We start from the raw sequence: 25,244 nt of genomic DNA on the forward strand, positions 1-25,244 counted from the left end.
TCAGAGGTAGAAGCCGGTGGCTGGTGGGTCTGCGAGGCTGGGGAGAGTTTCGGGGCCAGGCATCTGGACAGCAGGGGGCGCCGGTCCATTGCCGTTGGGCAGAGCGCAGCCTCCTGGGTAGGAAGTGTTCAGGATGCAGCTGTTCTCCATCTGCACGGGATCAGAGGAGATCGTGAGCTCCTTCATGTCTCAACATTCAAACGCGTTTTAGAGAAAAGAATAAAAGCACGACGACCCAAAGACGACAAGTAAGGAAGTGTAGTTTTAAAAAAAAAAAGAAGTCTCAGTTTAGATCCTGAATATAATGATTTGAACTTAGTGAGGTTTCATTCTGAGAGCTGCAGGTGATGCAGTGCAGTAAAATATAGTAATAAGGTGGAACTGTGTAGATTATAACCCTGTTTGTAAATATTTGTATTTTTGTTTCACATGTTTATAAAAGATCTCAATAACTTGAGGTTTATGTTCTGAGTTTATGTTCTGGATTCATGTTCTAGGTTTACGTTCGAGGTTCATGTTCTGAGTTTATGTTCAAGGTTTATGTTCTGAGTTTATATTCTATGTTTATGTTCTAGGTTTATCTTCAAGGTTTATGTTCTAGGTTTAAGTTCTAGGTTTATGTTCTATGTTCAAGTTCTAGGTCTATGTTCTGAGTTTATGTACTTAGTTTGTTTTCTGAGTTTCTGTTCTGAGTTTCTGTTGTAGGTTTATATTCTTAGTTTCTGTTCTAGGTTTCTGTTCTTAGTTTATGTTGTAGGTTTGTAATCTAGGTTTATGTTGTAGATTTATGTTCTCGGTTTATGTTCTTAGTTTGTTTTCCGAGTTTATGTTCTAGGTTTATATTCTTAGTTTGTTTTCCGAGTTTATGTTCTACGTTTATGTTCTTAGTTTGTTTTCCGAGTTTATGTTCTACGTTTTTGTTCTGGGTTTATGTTCTGAGTTTATGTTCTTTATTAGTTTTTTGAGCACCACAATCCTAAACAGTGAACATCCAAACTTTTCGCCACCCTGTGCGTGTTCGAGCCGCCTCACCTTACTGTGGTTGGGGTCGTGGGGGATCTCTGAGGCCACCATGCCATAGTGGTCGAGCTGCCGGCAGGGCTTGCCCACCCCGAGGATCTGCTCCAGGGAGGTGTTGGGGGGGGAGCACTGCGACAGGGTGGAGACGACCTGTACTAAGGGGACCGGGATCTGCTCCGGCTCCCGCTTGTGGTTCATCCCCTGGAAGGACGAGACGGAGGACTCGGCTCCCTGCTGCTGTCCGCTCCTCCCGAACAAACCACTTCCACTGATCGAGTAATCCGCGTTGTCCATATCGGGCATGCTGTAATCCATGCACGACTCCAGGGAGGTGTTGCTAAGAGGTTTTTGGCTGTTATCAAGGCAGGCGCTGCCGCCGTGACTCTCGCTGAACCCGTAGTCCTGCCACTGGGACTTTCCTGCCGAGCGCTCCGAGCTGATGCCACACAGTCCGTTGAGGTTGGCCGCCTTCTGCTTGGCGTGGCACTGCTGCATCAGCTGCTTCTGGATCCGCGGCGGCTGCTGCTGAAGGTAGTGTTGGTGCTGCTGCTGCAGCTTGGCGTCCAGGTCGGACGCCTTGTCACTGAAAACAGTCTGCTGCGTGTTAAAGTGTTCCAGCTGGATCCCCGCCGTGGCCAGGACGTCCTGAGCCCTCCACTGTCCTTCGGGGACAGAGTGGTTCTGTCCCACCGTGTCTCCGTTGACCATGGTGTTCGCCACACGGTCACTCTGCTGGCCCCAGTCATGCGTCACTTTACATGGTCGCATGCTGAGGTGCTGCTGCATCTGTTGGGAGAGCTGCACGATGGGAGCCTGTTTACAATGAGGGAACTGCATCTGCACACGGGTGTCAGAGGGGGGGTGGACGTCAGGTAGGGTCACGGTCGTGGAGATCACCGAGGTCACCGAGGCGGTGCTCGGAGGCGCCTGTCCTCCGTGCTCCGCCGACTCCGTCTTTCCTTCGATGGAGTCGTAGATGTACGAGAGGATCTCGTCGTTGGTCAGCAGGTCGTCCAGGGTGGGCACACGTTCGGGGTCCATCTCCACTCGGATCATGCGCTCGTCCAGCAGCAGCAGCTCCAGGTCCTCGGCGCTCAGCCCCAGCCCCTCCAGAGCGCCGAACAGCTCGCCGTTCGAGCAAAACCCGTCCTCTGCTTCCACGACGCCCTGGCTCTCCAGAGAGAGGGAGTCCAGCGTGGCCAGCAGCGGGTCAAAGCTGGTGCCCGGCTCGGTGACGCCCAGACCCATCAGGCCGTTGGTCGGCTCGTCCCAGCTCTTGCGCAGGCCGGAGGGTTCGGAGTCGGAGAAGCCCATCTGCTCTCCGAAGAAGCTGCTGTGGAAGGACACCTTGGGCTCCGGTGCCAGCTGGCAGACGTACACCGACTCGTCCTGGCTCATGAGCGCCCCGAGCAGGGAGCCCGGGTCCAGACCGTCCCGCACCAGCCGCTCGGTGCGGCTCTTCTTCGACTTGCTGCTGTTTTTCTCGTGGGTTCCGTCTCTGAAGCCGGCAATGGGGTGGTTGGACTGGTAGAGCAGCGCCTCGCCTGTCGCGTAAGTGAAGGGGAGGTGCATGGAACGCTTACGCAGGTGCTCTCCTCCTTCTTCGTCCCTGTGGAACCAGAAAAACAGGATCAGCATCGGGAGACGTCACCACGGCAATGTGCGATTTTAACCCGACACATAGACGTACAGGAGAGGCCTCTGGGTGGCGATGATGTAGTCTGGTTTGCCGTTCTTGTAGACCAGCCGGGCATTGGCCTGGACCCACTTCCAGCGGTTCTCCTTGGTGAGGAGCCGGAACACAGTCAGACCGCTCTCTCCGGTCTTCATCACTGCACACAAGGAACACAAACACGGACTAGCGTGGATTAAAGAATCAACGTGAACCTCCTGGAAGCACTCAAACTAGCGGACGATTTTATCAAATCCAATTCAAGAGAAAGAAAATGACGTCATAAGTACAAATCTTCAGTTTTCATGCATGTTAGAGACGAGAAGGAGATGTGAAGGAGACGCGAAGGAGACGCCCAGGAGACGCCCAGAAGACGCGAAGGAGACGCGAAGGAGACAAGAAGGAGACGCCCAGGAGACGCGAAGGAGACATGAAGGAGACGCCCAGGAGATGCGAAGGAGAGGAGAAGGAGGATTACTTACGAAAGCTGTCTGAACTCTCTGACCAGGTTGGACCGGACCTCCTCAACATTTTTGGACGGGACTGGGACTAAAATAGCTGTTGTTTGTTTGTTTCCCTGATCTGCCAGATAAAGAAAGAAAAGTTGGCGACTTCAACATTACTCACTTCTGACGTGGTTCTCTGCGCAGTACAACATGTCTGCTGCGTGGATGAACTGGTATCCAGATCCTCTGACCCTCATCTCGGCCTCCGTGTAGCCCAACACGATCTTCCCCCTGCAGAGACAACCAAAGATCACATCCATCAAACCTCAAATACGACATTAACGATCTGAAATCCACTTCCTCGACGAGCCCAGAGACAAAAACCTACTTTGCGTCGCAGGCCAGAGGCGTGAAGTCCAGCTTGTGTTTGGTTCTGAAGATCATGTTCTTGGTCCGGATCTCCAGGATGGACGGAGGCTGCAGGGGCGTGGCGATGGCGAACAGGGCGAGCTGCGGCGGCGCCTTCCCTTCGTTCTCCTGCCGCTGGTTCTGTCCGTGCAGAAACTTGAGGCGGCCGTGGATGCTCAGCGCCTGTGAGGTTAAGACCAGTCTTTATGACACGTGCTCATAAGAATACGGTTGTTGTTACATGTGGACACTGAAACGGTCCTGTGAAACCCAAATCAGTTTGGGCTACGGTCAAAATTCTTTCACTATTCAAATCTGCATCTTTGCTCCAAAACACTTCTGCTTTCAAAATGTCAATTTCTGGGACTTTTTTCCCCCAATTATCTCTAAAACCTATTTTTGGAAACTCATCCTAGAGCGCTGGGCCACTTGTCCCAAAACTGATCTAAGGTTTAGAAAAGAATTAGTATACGTCAATCCGTTGATTAATTATACAATTTTCAACTTTAGTCTGGAATTAAAATTTTCGAAAAATGCTCATAAATCAAAATTGGCAAACCCAACTGGAACCAAACGTGGTGCCGGGGTTGGGATGCTCGCTCCGAGCTTTGCTGAGCGGTTTATCAGCTCATCCTCTGTCCTGTGTTTTTATTTGTCTCATTATAAACCCAGCGAGCGCCTGGAGAAGTGTTTCCACTCCCAGTAAATGAAAACCTGGTTGAACGTGTTACGAGGCAGGAGAGCGATGCAGCACCAGGCCGGACCAGTGGGAGGAGACTCTGTTTGGACTTCGACCAGCCGAGCACACGAGTTCCGGAAATGCATTGAAGTCAAGTTCAAATCCACTTCTGTTGGTGTAGAGAGCCGATAATCTGAGCTCAGCGGGTCACCCTGACTCTATTCGCTAATCACAGGTGTGTTTTTGATGTAGCATGAATTAAAGCCTTTAAGAGGCAGGTCTGCTTGCACGTTTTTCTGCAGAAGATCAGATTAATGATCCCACAGGGAAGTCTTCAGCCTGGATTTAAAGGATCAGAGTCGCAGCAGGACTGCAGTCGCAGAAAAACTGCAGAGTCGCAGTAAACCTGCAGAGTCGCAGCTGAGTTGCAGTAGACCTGCAGTTCGTTCCAGATTTGTGGAGCATCAAAGCTGAATGATGCTCCTGCATGTTTGTTTTGGTCTCTGGGGTTCAAGTAGGGTCCAAAGTCCACGTTAGTCCCTGGTGTGTTCAGCCTGCAACGTCTCCGTCGTTCGGACATGTGACCTACCAGGAAGCCAGACGAGTTGTCCAGCAAGCAGCGGAAGCGGCACACGAAGCTCCTCTCCAGGAAAGACGAGTTCTCCGGAGGAAGCTGTTCAGGTTTGTAGGTGACCAGAGTCGAGCTGCTGTCGGGCTCCATCTCTGTGGAGACAAACATCAGGCTGAGTTCACCGCTGCACCGGTACCGGTACCTTTTATTCAAATGGAACCGGAGGCCAGCAGAGCGTCACACATTCAAATGCAGCTGAAAACGGATGCAGCTTCATTTCTGTCGCATCAGATTTGGTTCAAAAAGTTTTGTGTTTCCAGCTGGAAACACAAACTTAAGCCTCTTTTCCTCGGCTCGGCACCCGGTTCTATTTTTCAAACAGAGTAAAGAGCAGCGTCCTCTCTGTCTCCTCCATCGCTTGTGAAGACGACGTCGCAGCATTTCATGAGTCATCGATAAAGAAAGTGGCAGCGACCTTCAGTGGGAAACTACCTGGTACCGACACGAGTGGCGTCGAGCCGGTACCTGCAGCGGAAGAAAGGCTTTTTTTTTTTTTTAAATCGTATTTCTAAATTCTGTCAGATGTCTCTGATCCACAGATGAAATGTTTTTCAGTTTGGGCTCGAACACGGAGATTAAAGTGTTTCTCGGTCCCTGCGGGAAACGCCGACGATCACGATGTTCAACACAACTTCGGGAAGTTCAAGCGGTTCGAAATTCTGTAAAATTCGCGCAATTTTTTCAGCAAAAGAAATGTTGTCGAGGGGAGCTCGAAACTGACGTCATCAACACAAACTGACTCCTCGTTTACAGTCAGCTCAGCTAAAAAGCTCCGCTCTCGTCACCGGAGCAAACACAGAAACTCGTGGAGGGTCGGATCTGGTGTTGTGTCACACACACACACACACACACACACTCACACACGTAAGCATCTTAAAACCCAAATACAGATCTGGGACCACTTCACCACGTAAGCCACCATGCAGATTACTGGGTCATGTGATCTGACCTGGTGTTACAGCTTAATGTCTAAACTGCGCGTTCTAACCGAGTGATATCGGTTTACTGCAGCTCCGACTCAGGTTTGTTGTTTTCCGTGCAGTGCGGAAAGCGACTTCATCAATCGACTTCATCAATCGACTTCATCAATCGACGTCGGGATCAGATCAACTCAGCTCCCGCCGCCGCCGTTCACCTGCAGGGGGAGGCAGAGAGCGGTCGGTCACCTTGAGGGGAGTCCTGGCTGATGGCCGGCGTGGCGTCAGGAGGAGGGTTCAGGGCCCAGTGCAGGTTCCTCCGCAGCTCCTGCTGGTCCTCGGTGTGGACCAGCTCGTACACACTCTGGTGCATGACGTCGGTCTGATGAAGACAGAGAGGAGGAGGAGGAGGAGTCAGAGAACCCAGAGACAGACAGGAAGTGGGCCACATTATACACCTGAAAAAGAAATCACCAAATATAATAAAGATCTGACAGCAACAAATCAATCAAAAAACACGTGTGGCTGCAGCTGATTATTCTTTTCATCATTGATGAACCTCCAGATTATCTTCTCCAATATTTAATTTGGTGTTTTTTGGGATTCAAAATGTCAGAAAGTGTTAAAAATAACGTCAAGTGTTTAAGGTGCTGAGTGAAGCCCGGTCCAGTCCTCAGCGTCCAGCCAATCAGCTCGCAGCAAAGTCAGCTGATCACATCAGGTGTTCAAAGGAAGTTCAGTTTATCATCGTGGAGGGAAATATTCATATTTAATAGGCAGTTTTTTTTTTTTTTTTTTTTTTAAAGACTCGCTGTCTGAGAAGAGTTTTCCCCACATCAGAACAGACCCGGTTCCTGTTTCCGGTCCTGATCATGTGATCAGTCCTGAGCGAGCGTGTCTGATACCTGATGGAAGCCCAAGTAGTCCTGGATGGTGTGGGAGGAGTAGAAGATGGTGCCGCCGGCGGTGATGACCAGGACGAACCCGTTGAGAGCCTGCAGGCCGAAGACAGACATGTCCGTTACTTATTTCACCGGGTCGAGTGTTTAACAAATAAACCCGGACCTCCTCATACTCTCTGCAGCGCCCCCTGCTGTGTGGAGGCCGGTACTACACATCGACTCTGTGAAACATCATACACAGCAGCTTTCAGAAGGGAGCTATGGAGACAAAAACTCAGACAGTAAATGTAGTTCAGTTTGACCTGGAAAAGTTGTGTAACACACAAAAAAAAACACACCTGGTGGAACATCTCACAACTAATCAGGTTACCATGGCAACAAGTCAGTAACATGATTAGGTATAAAAAGATGATTTCAGAGAGGCAGAGTCTCTCAGCAGCGAGGATGGGGAGAGGTTCACCACTCTGTGCAAGACTGTGTGGGAAAATAGTGCAACAATTTAAGAATAATGTTCCTCAACGTAAAACTACAAAGAATAAGTGGATTTCATCATCTACAGTTCATAATATCATTAAAACATTCAGAGAATCTGGAGAAATCTGGACAAAAATTGATTTCTGAAGAAATCTCGGACAAGGCTGAAAACCAATATTTGATGGTGGTGATCTTCGGGCCCTCAGGCAGCACTGCATTAAAAACACACACTATTCTGGAGTGGAAATCACTGCATGGGCTCAGGAATACTTGTGAAAACCATCGTCTGTGAACACAGTTCATCGCTGCGTCCACAAATGAAGGTTAAAACTCTCCAAAGAAGAAACCAGATAGAAACATGATCCAGAAACACCGCTGCCTTCTCTGGAAGATGGACTGAGGTGAAGTGGAAAACTGTCCTGTGGTCTGATGGATCACAATCTGAGATTCTTTTTGGAAATCATGGACACTGCATCCTCCAGGTTAAAGGGGAAAGGGACCATCCAGCTTGTTATCAGTGCACATTTGGGGCATCATGAGATGAGAAACATCACACAGGAGACCCTGAACTGTTGAGCAGCTGAAATCTAATATCAGGCAAGAATGGGACCACATTTCACTTTCAAAACTCTAGAAACCGGTTTCCTCAGTTCCCAAACTTTTACAATACGAGAGCATTTTGTAAACAGACACACCCGACTGTCCTCACAAACATCCAGGGAGTCATGTCTTGCCAGGAGCAGCGATGAGTAACGCCGCCGACGCCATGTTGTTCTGCCTGACGACCCACCAGCCGCCCACTGGGATTATCTGACACACTTCCTCCTCGTAAACATCAACACACACACACACACACACACACACACACACACACACACACACACACACACACACACACACACACACACACACAGGCTGAAGGAGAGCTCAGACCACCATCATCATCACCATCATCTTCATCACCTTCATCATCACCACGAAAGAGGAGGAGGAGGATGAAGAGGAGGAAGAGGAGGAGGAAGAGGATGAGGCAGAGGCAGAGGAGGAGGAGGAGGAAGATGAGGAGCCTTCATCTCTGATGCTGATGTTCCTGATAAGAGTAAAGTTTCTGGCCGGCAGCCTGCTTCCTGCTTCATTCTTTCTTCTTCCTTCTTCCTTCTTCCTGCTTCCTTCTTCCTCTTCCTGCTGCCTGCTTCCTCTCCTGGAATGCCACTCTGATTCACATAGGAAGAAACTGGACCGGAAAATCGGTGACTGCAGTAGAAAAGAGCTGTCAGCCATCTCTGCTCGGTTAGCGAGGCCACGGAGCCTCCTGAACCAGAGAGCTGCTCCTTCCCGCCGACTCAGTGCTTTTCCTCCAAAAACCTGGAGCTCTAGGAAAATGTCCAGGTTCAGAAAGATTGATGGAAAATATTATTTTGATAAATGGCGACTAAAATTTAAAGAACGCAAACAAAACGTCCAGATATTCCAGGACTTTTCCCAATAAATGATCACATTTAAGCTGTACGGAGCATATCTGCCAGACAGGAAGAGCACAGAGAATTTTCATAATAAAAGAACCTGTGCAGACTCCTGATGGTCACCTGACTACTGCGACGTCCCCTCTGTATTTAAAGTAGAAAGGAGATCAGCCTGATACAAAATTATCATGAGGATGAATGTTTTTTTTTTAACTAAAACTTTGTTGACAGCAAAACAGGAAATAACAATAAAAACAAAACGGAGAGAAAGGTTTACCAGAGAGAAGCAGCTGTTATCTTAGCTTAGCATAAACACCTGAAGCTGAGGGAATCTCGGACTGATACAGATTCTCAGGATTTTGTGGGTTTTATTTGCGAGTTCACGGATATGTTTTAACTGCTTGAACAACAAACTGATTTAAATATTTTTAAATTGAAAGCAGCATGCTTTTCTTCCTGTTGGCAAGGTTAACGATGGGCTTCCCTTCTCCCACATTTTAACACATCAATAGTTGTTTTTAACAAACTCTACATGCGGCTTTCTCTTTTCGAGTCGTCGTTTTTGAGCCGAAGCGCTTGAAACGTTGATTTTCATGCATGTTCGGCTCGTTAGCAGCCGCAGGAAGAAGAAGATACGGCAGGAAGAATATTCCTTTTGATGGTTAATCGGTCGTACGATGACTGACCTGCAGCAGCAGCTCGCCTTCGGAGATCTTGCCGTCCGCCGCTCCTGCCGCCTTGCCGTCGTCATCGTTGGCGGTCGGAGTCGCTCTGTTGCGACTGTTCAGGGCGACTGCAGAGACACAAAGACAGACGGACGGGAGTCAGTCACGTATGTTGGATCATTACACTTTCATCACAACAACTTCCACTCTCATTTCCTCGTATCATGTTTGTTTGTTGTGACATCAACAAACAACAACAAAAAAACACATTTCTTCTTCCTCGAGTCTCCTGAGAAGCTGCAGTTTAACACACGTGTCTGCATTTCCTGAATTTTAACGACAACTAAAAGAAAATAATCAGCTTGTTGTGAGGTTTGTTTGTTTGTTTGTTTACGTCACCTGAAGCCATCAGAGGTTCATATCTGGAGGTTTGAGAGAAGCTATTCGATAGATTTTCATTAAACACCTCAATTCATCCTAAACGAGCTCAGGCTCAGAGAAGGATCATGTTTCTATCTGGTTTCGTCTTTGGACAGTTTTAACCTGCATTTGTGGATGCAGCGATGAACTGTGTTCACAGACGATGGTTTTCACAAGTGTTCCTGAGCCCGTGCAGTGATTTCCACTCCAGAATAGTGTCTGTTTTTAATGCAGTGCCAGTTCAGAGTGTTATATGTTAGTTTTGAAGCCAACTAATTACGTGATTAACAGTTTAATTATTGATCACTGAGCCCATTAGGAGTAAAAACTAAAAGAGAATCATAGATTAGCTGCTGAGTTGATAATTTAAACTTTGTTTTTGGACCGAAAACATCATGAAGTGACGGCAGATCAGCAGATTATCGACGATTAATAAACCGTCAGCTACAGCTGACGTTGTCACGGTTGTCTGATGAGCTGCGGTGATGTCATGAGAAAGAGAGCAGCGGTCAAGCCCATTAATCTCTGACCCCTGAGGGAGCGGCGTGCGGCGACCCACGATGACTTTTGACCCCAAAGGTGATGTGTTGGCATGATTCGCTGAGCGGGTTCTGGGTCAAGTCTTTTGTTTTCTGCGAACTGGGTTAAGAATGAGTCCATCAGCGAGGCGGAGCGGCAGCGGAGCATCTGGACTTCACACGAGATTCGGCTTTGGTCGAGGGGCGACTTTTAGGAGCCCGCCGACAACGTGTGACATAATCCCACGTAATGGCGAGGAGATGGCGTAAGCGCGCCCCCCCCCCCCCCCATCCCTTTGTCTGCGGCCTGTTTCCACCATCAGCTAATACATCACGTATTGATAAATGATAGCTCAAGTCATTTATCCGACAGAAAGTCTCATCAGTTCTCCGCTTACAGCTTAAAGCCCTCCTGTCAATCAAAAAAACAAAACAAAAAATTCACGACGTGAAAGTTCCACCTCTACGCAGACGACACCCAGTTATATCTGTGAAACTGGAGGGAAACGAATCAGATCGAATCGAAGTCAAACTTCCAGCAGGTCTTGAAGACTTAAAGACCTCGATGACATGTTCATGTATATGACCCTCAGAAACTCACTTTCACAGGAAATAGTCGTTTAACCTACAAATGAATCAAGTTTCTCGGTCTGCCTTCTTCACATTGTTACTTCCAGGCCGGACTCGTGTAATTCTTAAAATATCAGGATGTTCCGATAACTCTTTAAAAGAGGAGTGACAGGATTTAGAAAACGTAGTTCGTAGATTATAATTAGGGATGCAGACAGAAGAGAAGTCCCTGAAGGCATCACTGGACACGTGAGCGGTTCTTCCTCCAAACAGCACCGAGCTGCGTGCCCGCTGAGCCCTTCGCTCGTTCACACATCAGAAACTTCAGGTATGCAGCAGCAGCGGCGTCATCCAGCCAGAAGAAGTGGGCCAACACGAAGCCTCATGAATGGCCAGAGGAGGACAAAGAGCAGATCTCGTTATCGAGCTTCACTGGGCACAAGTGTACATAATGAAAAACTTACATTCTGCCTCCCAACATACATGTGGCATAAAGGAGGCGCGGCAGGCGGCCAAAGGCGCTTCCGCCGAGCCCAACGTACGACAGCCTGGCTTTTCCCACACATGCTCGTCTCCACGTCAAAAAAGGAGCTCCGACGTCACGACATCCCGACAATAAACACGACGGAGTTCACGTCCGTTATCGGAAAACAAACAGAGACACGCGTTCGAAGATTCACCTGCAGATCTGTCGTCTCTCGGTTCTATTAAAGTCCAAAAAAACCACCAACTAAGACGAAGCCCACTGACTGAGTGGGTCCGCTTTTTTTATTTCCATCTCTAGTTTCCTTGTACTCCGCTCTCAGATCTTTTCTTTTTCTTTGACGACTGCAGATTCTGCTAAACTCTGTCTCTGAAAATGACGTCGTCAATGTGTGTCGTGAAGATATCAGATCAAGAGACTAAATCTGACCGCAATCACAGTTCAAACCTCTTCCAGTTGTGGTTTGGATCCAGAAAAAAAATGCAAAAATGACATTTCATGTGTCATAGACTCCCATTCAACTTCTCTCATTGAATGCAAAGTCAATAAAATGTCTCCAGCAGTTATCTCGGTGTTGTTAGCTAAAGTCACTCCTTCTTATTAGTTTTCTGGAGGGCCATCTGAAAATAATCCCTCATTCATTAGAAAATAAGATTCAAAAAGACCTGTTTTTGGGGGCGTGTCTGTTTGATTGACAGGCCTGTAGTGCAGTCAGGTTACAGCTATCGGTGGGCGGGACGTAGTATCGTCAGGTTTCCAATCGGATCAGTCAGATCCACCGCTGGCTCCTCCCCCCCGCTCGCCCAAATATGGTCACTTCCTTCCCCAAACCGCTCCGAACTAGCAAAGATGGCGACGGACAGAATCTGAACTGGAGGCTTCGTAAACAGATTTAAATGGGAGTCTATCGGAGGTTTTGTGGAGCCAGCCCCTAGTGGCCCTCAGTGGTAATGCAGTTTGAGGCTTCACTTTTATAACCCATCTGTGGTCCAGTCCATCCAGAAACAGTCTCTTTGGGCTGCAGCCTGAACAAAGCTTGAGAGCCGCGGTTCAGTGTTGATGTGACAGTCGGGACCGGTCGACCTGTGTTTGACCACCACGGTGGCGTCCTTCCTCCCGCCAGGCCCCACGGCGACTCGAGTCCCTCGACAGATGAAACCTGACAACCAGGCGGTGACCCCGAAACCCAGACGGGGTCGTCAAACCTCAGCTGCAGAAGGTGAACACACAACTGGAATCGAGAATCCCCATTTATCCAGTCACATGACATGACAGGGCCTGATAACTTTCTTTTTTTCTTTCTGAAACAAACTGGACATCGTTTGAAAGCAGAAAACGCTGAAAGCTTTGCGTGTTTTTCAGTAAAATAAAGTTTAAATAAAAAAGCGTTAAATAAACACGTCCGGTCCAAAATGTCATTAAGTTTTTAACCTCAGTCTAATTTAAATTCAATATTTGGCTATCAGCCAAAAAAGGACACGTTCCTCTTTTTAATGAACGGGATGGAAAATTTCCACCAACAACATATTTATTTTTGTTTTCCTGCAAGAACGGAGCCTCACTTGTGTTTTTCTGGTCACTTTTCGTGCACTTTAAAAAAAGGCATGTTGGTGTTTAAAAATCTGAGAAAGGTTTAAGAAAGAGTCCAAACTTTAACCAGCCGAGAAGCAGACGACACCTCCAGGATTCGGTTTTAAACATCATCTTTAAGACCGAACCGAAGACAAACGTCTCCGTCCACTTCGCCTCCGACTGGCGGCGCTCCAGGCAGCGCTCAGCGGTCTGATCTCGTACAAACATCCAAATATTTATCAAAATGTTTGGACATTTTCCATTTGTCCCGTCGTGCTATTTACATCGGGATTACCGAGGATGTTCTGTGCCAGTGCTGCTTCAATTTCCTGCCCAATCCCTACATGTAATCCTGGACGAAGACCAGGGTGTCGCCGGGGGCAGGGCGCCGTGCACACACACATTGCCAAAAGAGACTTAAAGTGTTTGCGACCAATCAGAGGGAAGACTTGAGGGCCGCCGACACGTCCTCGCTGCACCGCGTTATATAACGTCAGTCAGCGGGAGGAACGAAACATCTTATTTTTCAGATCACTGCGTGCAACAGAGTCCCGGAGGTGTGTTTTCATGGCGGCGGCGGTTTGTTTACGCCACATATTGCATGTCAGGTCGCATGGGACAACAATAGCAGCAGCCTGATTCATGAAACAGGTCTATATTTGGACGGCGTTATCCCCAGTGTATTTAGCCCGGGAGGTGTGGGAGGAGGAGGGAGGGGGGGGGGGGGGGGCGAGAGGGGGGTGGGGGGCTGCAGGGCCCTCAGCTGCTGCGTTAATGCTGACGATTAGTGCACAAGCTCCGCCCACATGGCCCACATCGGTTAACGCGGAGCGCGGGGAGGTGCAATTTGTTTTGGATGCGTGCCAGAGAGGAGACTCAGATCCCGCACACGCGTGCACACACACACGCACACGCTTGCACACGCACACACGTGCACAAGCGTGCACACGCACGCACAGACACAAGGATCCCCTCAGTCTCCCCGGAGCATCCTGTCGTGCTTTTGTGTCATAAAAAAAACTGTTTTGAGAGTTTCAAGTTTGAAATCAAGTTTCAATCAAGTGAAATTCTTTCTCACAGTTTTTGTCGGTTTTGGTCTGACAGTGAACCAGAGCAGGATGTAGTGGGCGGGGCCAACGCTGATGGAGGAGACGATTGCCGAGAGGACATTGACCGACGGTCTCTGACCTTTTTTACCTCCGAGAGCTCCTCATGTTCAGTAACATTTATTACGTAGCTGAGCTCCACCCCAACCAGCTGAATCAGCTTCTTTTACGTGAACAATGACAAACTGATACTCAACACACATTTTGGATCAAAACAGATTCAATTCAGCAGCATGTGCATGTTCTTTTCGGGATGCATTTCTCTATATTCTCTGTATCTACAGATGATTACTAAACTCCTACTGCAGTGAACGCAACTCCTGTGTGGCCAAACTGGTTTAAAAAATGTCAAATAAATATCAGACTGAACTAATATGAAATATTAATTAATTAATTTCATAATTAGTATGAAACTGGAGGGCTTTTAATTTGAAAAGTTGCGGCATCACTCGTCATAGCTCCGCCCTCCTCTGTTGCGGTCTGGCCGGAAATTATAGTACTTATGTTATTTGTTTCATTTCTGAGCAGCCGTTTGTTTCCAGCTCAGTGTGAGAGTCTCTGCTGTGTTTCTGTCCTCTGATCTCTGCGTGTCTCACTGTGTGTCTCACAATGAACACACGGTGCACACACATACAGCCCCGCCCCCGCCGCCACGCAACACGTACACGTGTGGAGGCCGAGCGAGGAAACACACGGTCGCCCGCTAATGCAAGAACGGGAGGCACGCAGCCGGCGCTGCCTTCGTGTTTCCCGAGGTTTTCCTCCGTCACATGGTCGCATATTTGCTTATGGGAGGCGAAGCAGGGAAGTGGGAGAGAGAGGGGTACGGAGGGAGGGTGTGTGTGTGTGTGTGTGGGGGGGGGGGGTGATGGGATTTGGGTGGAGCAGCATGGGGAGGGGTCACTACTGATTACCAGGTTTTCCCTTTGGCGGCCTGCATTCCTGGCAGGACCGTTTCGTGATCAGCGGGGCTCAGATAACGAGCATCGGGGAAAAAAACGCCAAGCATCCTGACATGTCACAAGACCTCTGCAGCAGCCGCGCAGCTTACATAACCAGCAGCAGCTGCAGCCTGTAGGAGCGCTGCATCCCTCACCGGACCGCAATACGGACGCCCTTCGATTCAGACCGATCCGTGTGGCCTCGTTTCCTGTCAGACGGGAAGCAGCTCGGTTCGATTCAACCAAACCGACTGACGTGAACGAAAAGTTTGGGCGATAAAAGGAACCGAGCCGTCGGATCGATGCCACGACGTCATCGAGGGTCCGAAAGATCCGAGTTTCCTCCTCGGGGTGGTCGGGCTCAGGTTTAGACAGAGTTAGGACACGTCCAGAGGGAGCCCAGTGTAGAGATGCTGCTCCTGACATCAGGGCTCTGGTTCCAGACTAGTTTTTAGACCGGACCAGTTTCTGGCCCGGTTTTAGACTTGATTCTGGGACTAGTTTAAGACTTGACTAGGAGCATCTGTTTTCTGATTTCGGACAACTTTCACTTCTAGTTTCAAAGCTAGTTTCAGACTTTGTTCAGGACTAGTTCAGGGCTGTTTTTAGACCGGTTTCTGGCCTGGTTTTGGACCTGGATCCAGACTTGCTGTCTGAAAAGTTTACTGTCGTAAACCAGACAGAAGTCCCTGAATTAGGTCCAAAACCAGGCTAAAACACAGCCAGAAACCAGGTCCATGTGTGACTGAGACATGGAAATCATCAACACACTCATTACCCTCCTCTTCAACTGTGTGTATCAACAACTAGTGATCTTCAGGTTTGAGCCTCCCTCGACCAATCAGAAGGCAGCGTTCTAAAACTCCTCGTTCGAGTTGTGTTTGAACAAAAGAAGACCAGAGAACTGAACTGGACTGTTTTTCTTTTCAGTATCAGATTCATTTTCCCGTCCGTTGTCCACAGCTGATGCTCGAAGACATCATCATCGTTTTCTTGATTTTTATCCAGAACTCTGCGGCCCCCGCGATGCGTTCAGGAACAAGTCGGCTACGTTTTGTCAGCAATCACATCCAAAAGGACAAAAATCCACCTCAGGTTGCCTTGACGATGAGATGGGGATCAGAGCTGCATGTCAGACTGAAACGATGTAACGTCAGCTGAAGGTTCACCGGTTTCATGTCGTGTCCCTGCAGCATCCTCCTCCACATCTGTGCACATCTGTGCTGCCTCCGCAAATACATCTCCCTCCTCATTGGAGTTTTTTTGTTGGTTGTTGCGATCAAAATGTTTTATTTTTGTTGCAAAGTTTCTCAACAATTGCGACATAATTTGCAGTTTTCAGTGACTTTGTTTTTGGCAATATGTCTAAAAAGAAGAATTTGGGACTGTTTTCTGAATTAGTTTTTTTTTTTTAAAGCAGGAACTAATAAAGAAATAAATCTCTAATCACTTCCTTTGATAATAATCCTGCTGCACATCACAGAAAATGTTTAGTTCTGATCATTTGTTTTATTTATTGAACTTAGAGAACATCCTAAAAGTGACGTAGCTTCACAGAACGGACGTAAAACTTCTTTTACTACTTTTTTGTTGAAAAATAAAAAAATATTGCAGAGTTTGCTTGAATTTGTAATCACAAGAACTTCCTGGAGGGACTGTTGACGTCTGACGTCCAGCTTTCACGTTGATCCTCTGAAGGTGTTTACAACAAAGGAACACCTGAGCCCAGCTGACCTGCAGCTCTGAGGGACTCCGCTGTAAATAGAGACAGATTGGGAGCTTTAATCCTGCGCAGGAAGTCACCGCGCTGACGTTCGGTGTTCGAGCGTTGAACGCTGCATATTTCATAAGTTCTAACTGACGCTCACTGATCTTATTTATATTGAAGGTGAATCACGTGAAACATTTCATTCACTGACATCATGTCATCCTCTTCCTCTTCCTCCTCCTTCTCCTTCTCCTCCTCCGGTGTGTTCTGGTTCTGACCTGGGATCTCCGACCAGAAAACCTACAACGTAAGGGAGACATTCAGGAAATGGGTCCAAAAAAACTACCCGGAACAAAGTCTGAGTCTAGAACCAAAATTAGGTCCAAAACCAGGTACAGAAACCGGTCTCAAAACTAGTCCCAAACAAAGTCTAAAACCAGATCTGAAACTTGTCGTAAACCAGACAGAAGTCCCGAAATTAGGTCCAAAACCAAGTCTGAAACCAGGTCCATGTGTGACTGAGACATGGAAATCATCAACACACTCATTACCCTCCTCTTCAACTGTGTGTATCAACAACTAGTGATCTTCAGGTTTGAGCCTCCCTCGACCAATCAGAAGGCAGCGTTCTAAAACTCCTCGTTTGAGTTGTGTTTGAACAAAAGAAGACCAGAGAACTGAACTGGACTGTTTTTCTTTTCAGCATCAGATTAATTTTCCCGTCCGTCGTCCACAGTTGATGCCCGAAGACATCATCATCGTTTTCTTGATTTTTATCCAGAACTCTGCGGCCTCGCGATGCGTTCAGGAACAGGTCGGCTACGTTTTGTCAGCGATCACATCCAAAAGGACAAAAATCCACCGCAGGTTGCCTTGACGATGAGACGAGGATCAGAGCTGCATGTCAGACTGAAACGATGTAACGTCAGCTGAAGGTTCACCGGTTTCATGTCGTGTCCCTGCAGCATCCTCCTCCACATCTGTGCACATCTGTGTTGCCGCCGCCTCCGCAAATACATCTCCCTCCTCATTGGAGTACCTGGTTTCGGACCTAATTTTGGTTCTAGACTCAGGCTTTGTTCCGGGTAGTTTTTTTGGACCCATTTCCTGAATGTCTCCCTTCCGTTGTAGGTTTTCTGGTAGGAGTTCCCAAGTCAGAACCAGAACACACCGGAGAAGGAGAAGGAGGAGAAGGAGGAGGAAGAGGATGACATGATGTCAGTGAATGAAGTGTTTCACGTGATTCACTTTCAATATAAATAAGATCAGTGAGCGTCAGTTAGAACTTATGAAATATGCAGCGTTCAACGCTCGAACACCGAACGTCAGTGCGGTGACTTCCTGCGCAGGATTAAAGCTCCCAATCTGTCTCTATTTACAGCGGAGTCCCTCAGAGCTGCAGGTCAGCTGGGCTCAGGTGTTCCTTTGTTGTAAACACCTTCAGAGGATCAACGTGAAAGCTGGACGTCAGACGTCAACAGTCCCTCCAGGAAGTTCTTGTGATTACAAATTCAAGCAAACTCTGCAATATTTTTTTATTTTTCAACAAAAAAGTAGTAAAAGAAGTTTTACGTCCGTTCTGTGAAGCTACGTCACTTTTAGGATGTTCTCTAAGTTCAATAAATAAAACAAATGATCAGAACTAAACATTTTCTGTGATGTGCAGCAGGATTATTATCAAAGGAAGTGATTAGAGATTTATTTCTTTATTAGTTCCTGCTTAAAAAAAAAACCTAATTCAGAAAACAGTCCCAAATTCTTCTTTTTAGACATATTGCCAAAAACAAAGTCACTGAAAACTGCAAATTATGTCGCAATTGTTGAGAAACTTTGCAACAAAAATAAAAACATTTTGATCGCAACAACCAACAAAAAAACTCCAATGAGGAGGGAGATGTATTTGCGGAGGCAGCACAGATGTGCACAGATGTGGAGGAGGATGCTGCAGGGACACGACATGAAACCGGTGAACCTTCAGCTGACGTTACATCGTTTCAGTCTGACATGCAGCTCTGATCCTCGTCTCATCGTCAAGGCAACCTGAGGTGGATTTTTGTCCTTTTGGATGTGATCGCTGACAAAACGTAGCCGACTTGTTCCTGAACGCATCGCGAGGCCGCAGAGTTCTGGATAAAAATCAAGAAAACGATGATGATGTCTTCGGGCATCAGCTGTGGACGATGGACGGGAAAATTAATCTGATGCTGAAAAGAAAAACAGTCCAGTTCAGTTCTCTGGTCTTCTTTTGTTCAAACACAACTCGAACGAGGAGTTTTAGAACGCTGCCTTCTGATTGGTCGAGGGAGGCTCAAACCTGAAGATCACTAGTTGTTGATACACACAGTTGAAGAGGAGGGTAATGAGTGTGTTGATGATTTCCATGTCTCAGTCACACGTGAGCGACCCAGAGACAGGCAGCAGCTGTGAGGATGTGTCCTGCGTCCATCAGAGGCCCCGCCCCCCTCAACGAGCCACCAGCCCGTCAACAACAAAGATGGCAGCTGGGTTGGATAATACCGTCGGGCAGATTAACTGCTCGGCCGGAGCTTTGTTCTGCTTCCGCGATGTGTTCAAGTACGATAAACCTCGACCGGCTTTAAGGAGGCAACACGTTTGAATACTTCACGAAGGTCGTTTCACGTCCGACGCAGCGTTTTCCCACAGTGCACTGCAGCCCCGAACTTCCTGCTGTTTACACACAACAGGCCGCCCCCCCCCTCCCGCCGCCCCCAACCCCCACCCCCCATCTCCCCCGGGGGTCCGCAGAGCTGCTTCCTCAATGCACGAGCTCGTTAATGACTTAGAGAGCGTCCAGGAAGTAGGCTAATGCAGTCAGACAGGAGGTTTTGTCTATAAGGTCGCAGCGTGACCTATCGGTGCTGAGGTCCAGTATCAATAATTCACTGTGACGGGCCGAGCGGTCGCAGGGGGCTTCCATATGTTCCCGAGAGCCGCTGCAGCTCCGGCACCGAGTCAGGAGGGGACGCGAAGAAGGAACCAGGACGCCTCTTTTGGTTCCTCGGGGCGTCGCAGGTGTCTGACGGAAGCAGCAGAAGCCGTGTTCGCACGCGTCCGTCCGTCCGTCTGTCCTTCTGTCCATCTGTCCGCCTCACCACAAACATCCATTTCAAAGAGCCGCTGCCTTAAACAAACAGCTCTGCCTCCACTTCATAAATTCTTTAAACTCCCAAGGTTTCTCTCAATTATTCATGCTGGAAGAGCGTCGCCGGCCGCATTGCAGCACCCTCTCGGCAAGATCGCCGCCTAAAATAACAATAACGGGGAGAGAACCCTACACATCCGCCCACTCGCATGCGACTTTTTCTCATCCTGCATCTCCTCATCCTCGGAGCAGTCATGCCACACACACACACACACACACACACACACACACACACACACACACACACACACACACACACACGCATATATAGACGCTGGTCTGGATGACATCATGTGGAGGAGGCGGTGGCTGCGTGATCCACATGTGACAGAGCAGCTCCTCTAACATCAGGCAGGTCCGTCTGAACCGCAGATCGTCGGACTACAAACTGCAGCGCTGAGCGCAACAGATGTTCGGCTTCCTTCTCGTTCCCTCGGTGATGTGCGGGCAGATGTTCGCCGGATCTCAAACACTCTTATTCATCTTTCATATTCAGTCATCTCCAACTTCTTAGCTGCACTCTCTGTCATGTGTAAAAAAAAACAACATACATGACACACGTATGACCTGCGTGGTTTTCTTATTTCACTTCTTTTCTCTGCGGACTTCTGCACTGAAGGGATGCTGTGTGTAATACTACAGGAGCCCATCTGCTCAGCTATATAACCAGCCAAAGTGTCTAGCCTTCTGTAAGTGCCTTAAGCTGCAATACCACCGAGTGCCACTAGAGGTCGGCTCCATAGGCTCCCATTCAACTTCTCTCGTCAAATACAAAGTGAATAAAATGTCTCCAGCAGTTATCTCGGTGTTGTTAGCTAAAGTCACTCCTTCTTCTTAGTTTTCTGGAGGTCCATCTGAAAATAATCCCTCATTCATTAGAAAATAAGCTTCAAAAAGACCTGTTTTTGGGGGCGTGTCTGTTTGATTGACAGGCCTGTGTTGCAGTCAGGTCACAGCTATTGTCAGGTTTCCAATCAGATCCACCGCTGGCTCCTCCCCCAGCTCGTCCAAATATGGTCACTTCCTGCTCCAAACCGCTCCGAACTAGCAAAGATGGTGACGGACAGAATCTGAACTGGAGGCTTCATAACGTTCACAAACCAGCGGGCGACAGACGCCTTTGAAAAGCAGCTCATCTGTTTAAGTTTCTGTTTATTTGAGTGTTTCTGGATTCACAGAGCAGAGACACATTCAGAACACCCCTGTCCAGGTGTCCCCGGCTGTCGGTCACTATGCTAAGCTACGCTAACCAGCAGCAGACATAGCAGAGATCAGAGGAGCCACGAAACCGGACCTCCGACAGGTGGACGTACCCGAGAAGAAGTTCTTGGCCCGCAGGTAGCTGACGCTCAGCCGGAGGATGGACAGCTTGTCCAGACTGGCGGTGACCTCCTCGGGGAACGGCAGCAGGCTGGCGAGCCGCTCCAGTTCCCCGTTCAGCCGGTCCCGGTGCCGTTTGGACGGGTTGGACTTGGCCGCTTCGGTCGGAGCCTGCTTCACCCTGATGGTCACAGAGGAGGAAAAAAACAAAAACACGTCAGCATCACACGACCAGGCGTAAAAACCTGATCTTGGATCTGGATCTGTGGACCGGATCAGTTTAACCTCGCTGTGACGTTGTGGGACATTTTCAAACATCGCAATCCTACACACAGGAAGTGCCCCTTTCACAATAAAAACCCAGAATGTGAAATTATTTGTTTACAATAACGGACGGAACGTAATCAATACAAATAAATATCAGAGTAATTATCATGGTGCTACCGGGCTGTCCATATCGAGAGCAAAACAATTAGCCTTTATTCTAAAAGAGGTGGTTTCGCTCCCGTCTTCATGTTTTGGTCACATGATTTTGACCTGAATGCTGACTATCATAAAAAAAACAACAACACTCTATTAAATAGTCATTATTTCAGTCCATCACTGACAGTTTATCATTTTTAATCATGTAAAACTAGTTCAGCTGCAGGTTTTTATATATTATAACCAACTTCACTTCTGTCCAGAATTTCAAAGTAAAACATTAAAGTCTTGAGACGGCAGCAAAACATTTTTGGGGATTTGAGGACGTGATAGTGAAGTTTGTCATTATTACTGCAGAAAGGGAAATAAAACAGACCTGCTGTGAATGATAAGAGTGCTTCTGTGTTTGCTTTAGTTTAAATCATATTCACCCGAGACCTTCTCTCATAAAATATATGTTTATGTGATGAGAAATTACATTTAATCAAAAGGAAATATATTAATAATTCAAACACTGTTACTAATTTTATTATTTTGTGGTCAAAGTTTGGATTTTAAAAGAAGAAAAAAAGGGAGAATAAACTTGAGATTGTTAAATGTCATAATTGATCAAAACAGAGAAGCTGAGGGCCAATGTTGGCCCACGGGCCTCAGTTTGAGCCGCTCTGTTCTAATGTTTCATAGGCTCAAAATAAAGCATCAGAGATTTTAGCTGCTGATAATATTCTGCTGTTCATATTTAATAATCACACAGGGTATTTATTCAATAAATTAAAAAAAGTGTTTCTTCTTTCAGAACGCAGGAATTATTTTATTTGTTTTATTTTGATGTTGTAAAGTGTGCTACAGAATTATGTAAACTTTCTCTAAATAATACGTTCATGAATAAACACAAAATGTTCACAATGTGAGATCAGTTCAGAGAATACAAATAAATTCAAATAATAAAAACGATTTAAAGAAAACAAACAACAATAATAAAAACACTGAAGAACTTTACTTCTATTATTGCTTTCTTATTTCTATTTTACGAAATGAAAAGATGTAATTCAACGTCCCTGTGGGGCGATTTTTTTTTTTTTTTCTTGGACGAATGTGGCTGAATAATTAGATTCAATTCTGCATTTTATACATAAAAAACATAAATTTGTGTCTATTAGCGAAAAACTACATAATTCTTTAAAAAAATGACTTAAAAGGACAAAAACATTTCACAAAAATAGACAAGAAATCTAAACACATGTCAGCATAAAGAATTATAAAGTGCACATGATCTTAAAAAGTAAATACAGCACAGACAGTCTGTTTCATCCTTATTGATTTATTGATTTGAGGTGTTTTGTTGAATCCACCAGACCTTTTTTTTCTTTCTCTGCTGCTGCACATCATTCTGTTGGTTTCATTTTTTTTTTTTTTAAATGCAGCTGGATTTAATAAACATAAACTGACATATTAATGTCAAGCAGTGACACTTTTAGGATTTACTGAATAAAACGTTGCAGGCTGAAGATCTGTGGTGGATTTCTAAAGAGAATAATTCATTACATAAAACAACGACCAGACGAACAAAGAATAGAAGAAAGGTTCAAAAGAAAAAGGTTTTGATTTGACATCTTGATATTTTCATCCTGTTGTTCTTTGTGTTTTGTAAAGTTCCTGTAAATACATTTTAATTTGAAATTTGTATTTAATGAGCTTTAATATGAAGGTTTTTTTGTCACAGAAAATAAATCGCATATATTTAAATATTCTGCTGCTTTTTTCTAATTTATTTGTATTTTCATGACCCACTTAGTTATTACTGTGATTTAATATATTTGCAATTATCTATTTGTCTGTTTGACAGCCGAGTTATAAAACAATCTAACAACAGTTTTGACTCATGTTACTGACTGATTATTAAACGTGGAAGAATGAAGATAATTCAGCTGCATCAGTTTAGATTCAGTCGAGTCCAGAACTCACCTGGAAGCAGGTGGAGCTTCAATAAGGATCATAATAAAGGCCGTTTCATCCTATTAAAATATACTTATCGTCTATATATATTTGATACGATAATAAATAACATTTACAGCAGCCAATCACGTGCTTTGGATTGTGGCAGGTTCACATCTGAGATTTCTTTTTTAAATATTTTTATTTTAATTCCGAATCCTTTCATTCTTCTTACTTTTGTGTTTTGACAACACGGTAGCGACACGAGATCACAGCGTGGCTGCCATGACGACACACACACACACACACACACACACACACACACACACACACACACACGCAGTGAATATGGATGGATGGAGACGTGTTTATCCTGTACACTCAGAGGGGAGGTCACCGAGCTCAACCTGCGAGGCTCGCCTTTTTTTAAATTCTCTGTCTGTGTGTGTGTGTGTGTGTGTGTGTGTGTGTGTGTGTGTGTGTGTGTGTGTGTGTGTGTGTGCGCGCGTGTGTTTTCTGCACTAACTGAATCCACCGATTCTTTATTTCCTCCTCTGATAACAATCATTAATCTGATTAATAGATCCGTTATGAATCATTTTCAGGGTTTTCACTCCCATTTTAACACCAGTTAGCTTCACTATTATGTGTTGGATTATTATTATTTTTAGGTTCATTTTTAAATGAACTATTGTCACAATAATGGTTCAAAATGACCCACAAATGCAGAGTTGTAATTGCTATAAGCGGCCACCGCCTCTCGGCACCACAACGGCACCTCCAGCCTCTGAGACCAGAAGAACCGTGTTCAGACGGGAGGAAAAGCGTCTGAGGATGTTTCTGCATCCGGAAGAGTCCATGTTTCACGAGCCTCCTTCTTCTGCACATTTCAGCTTTTTCCAAACGGCTGCCTTGTCACATGCATGTGTGCAGGTCACTTCATGAATTAGTCACCAGCAGAGATGTGTTTACTGTCACACACAGCAGCTTCATGTGCATACCTGAGTTTTTAAATGGAGTCACATCAGAGCTGCAGATTTTTTATTTTTATTTTTTAAATAACCGTTCCCAAAAATGTTTGGATTTTATTGATGAATTTTATTAAATCCAAAAAACACACAATAAAAATCCTATAATAAACTGACATGGAATTTAAAAAAAACAAAAAAAACAACGGCCCTCTGATGCAGTGAAGGGCGTTTTGACAGAAAATGGCGTAACATGAGGGTCCCGGAGAAGAAGGAGGGTTGGGGGGGTGAGGGGTGGGGGGGGGGGCATGATGGGAAAATGAGGATTTAGAAAAAAAAAAAAAAAAAGTTGTATTTTGTTTTTTCATTGGGTTTATTTTGATTGCTGGTGTCAGCAGCAGCTCTTTAAACAGCACTAAATACAGCTCTGTGTCGGAGGCTGCGGGATCAGGCCGCCGCCGCTCCTGCGGGCCCGTAATAATCCGCAGCCTTTAATACGCAAAATATCCTCACAGGAAATATTCACTCACTTACAGATGCTTTGAAATTCACCTGGGCTGAGAAGGAAACGAAATATTGCTGTAAAATGTATTTATTAAACTGTTTAATGTAAAAAAAACAAAACAAAACAAAAAACACCCTGAATGCTCCAGCTGATGCGTTTTTTTTTTTGCGAACTTGGAAACGAATTCGTGGATTTTGAACGTGAAACAGGAGTCACGAGGAGAAACGGTGGGAATAATAAAGAGATTAAATGTGTTGGACTCACGCTCTCTGAACCGGTTTTCTCCTCTTGCGTCCCGCATACATGACGGCTCGTCTTATGTAAGCCTGTGACG

The 25,244-nt window shown here is 46.4% G+C and overlaps 1 protein-coding gene across 1 annotated transcript; it reads right to left on the bottom strand.

Moving 5' to 3' along the window:
* Window positions 1-25,215, bottom strand: LOC138200722 (aryl hydrocarbon receptor-like). Its single transcript, XM_069153593.1, has 11 exons — window positions 25,175-25,215; window positions 21,073-21,260; window positions 9,299-9,405; window positions 6,679-6,768; window positions 6,023-6,155; window positions 4,815-4,948; window positions 3,527-3,729; window positions 3,320-3,429; window positions 2,711-2,852; window positions 1,033-2,629; window positions 1-150 (listed from the first exon to the last, which is right to left on the bottom strand). Exons 1-11 carry the CDS (start codon window positions 25,213-25,215, stop codon window positions 1-3), a joined length of 2,895 nt encoding a protein of 964 aa, XP_069009694.1.
* Between the last annotated feature and the right edge of the window lie 29 nt (window positions 25,216-25,244).

This window comes from Embiotoca jacksoni, unplaced genomic scaffold, assembly GCF_022577435.1.
Source record: "Embiotoca jacksoni isolate LCO1_2020_lvr unplaced genomic scaffold, fEmbJac1.0.p SCAF_2, whole genome shotgun sequence".
NCBI classification, from domain to species: Eukaryota; Metazoa; Chordata; class Actinopteri; family Embiotocidae; genus Embiotoca; species Embiotoca jacksoni.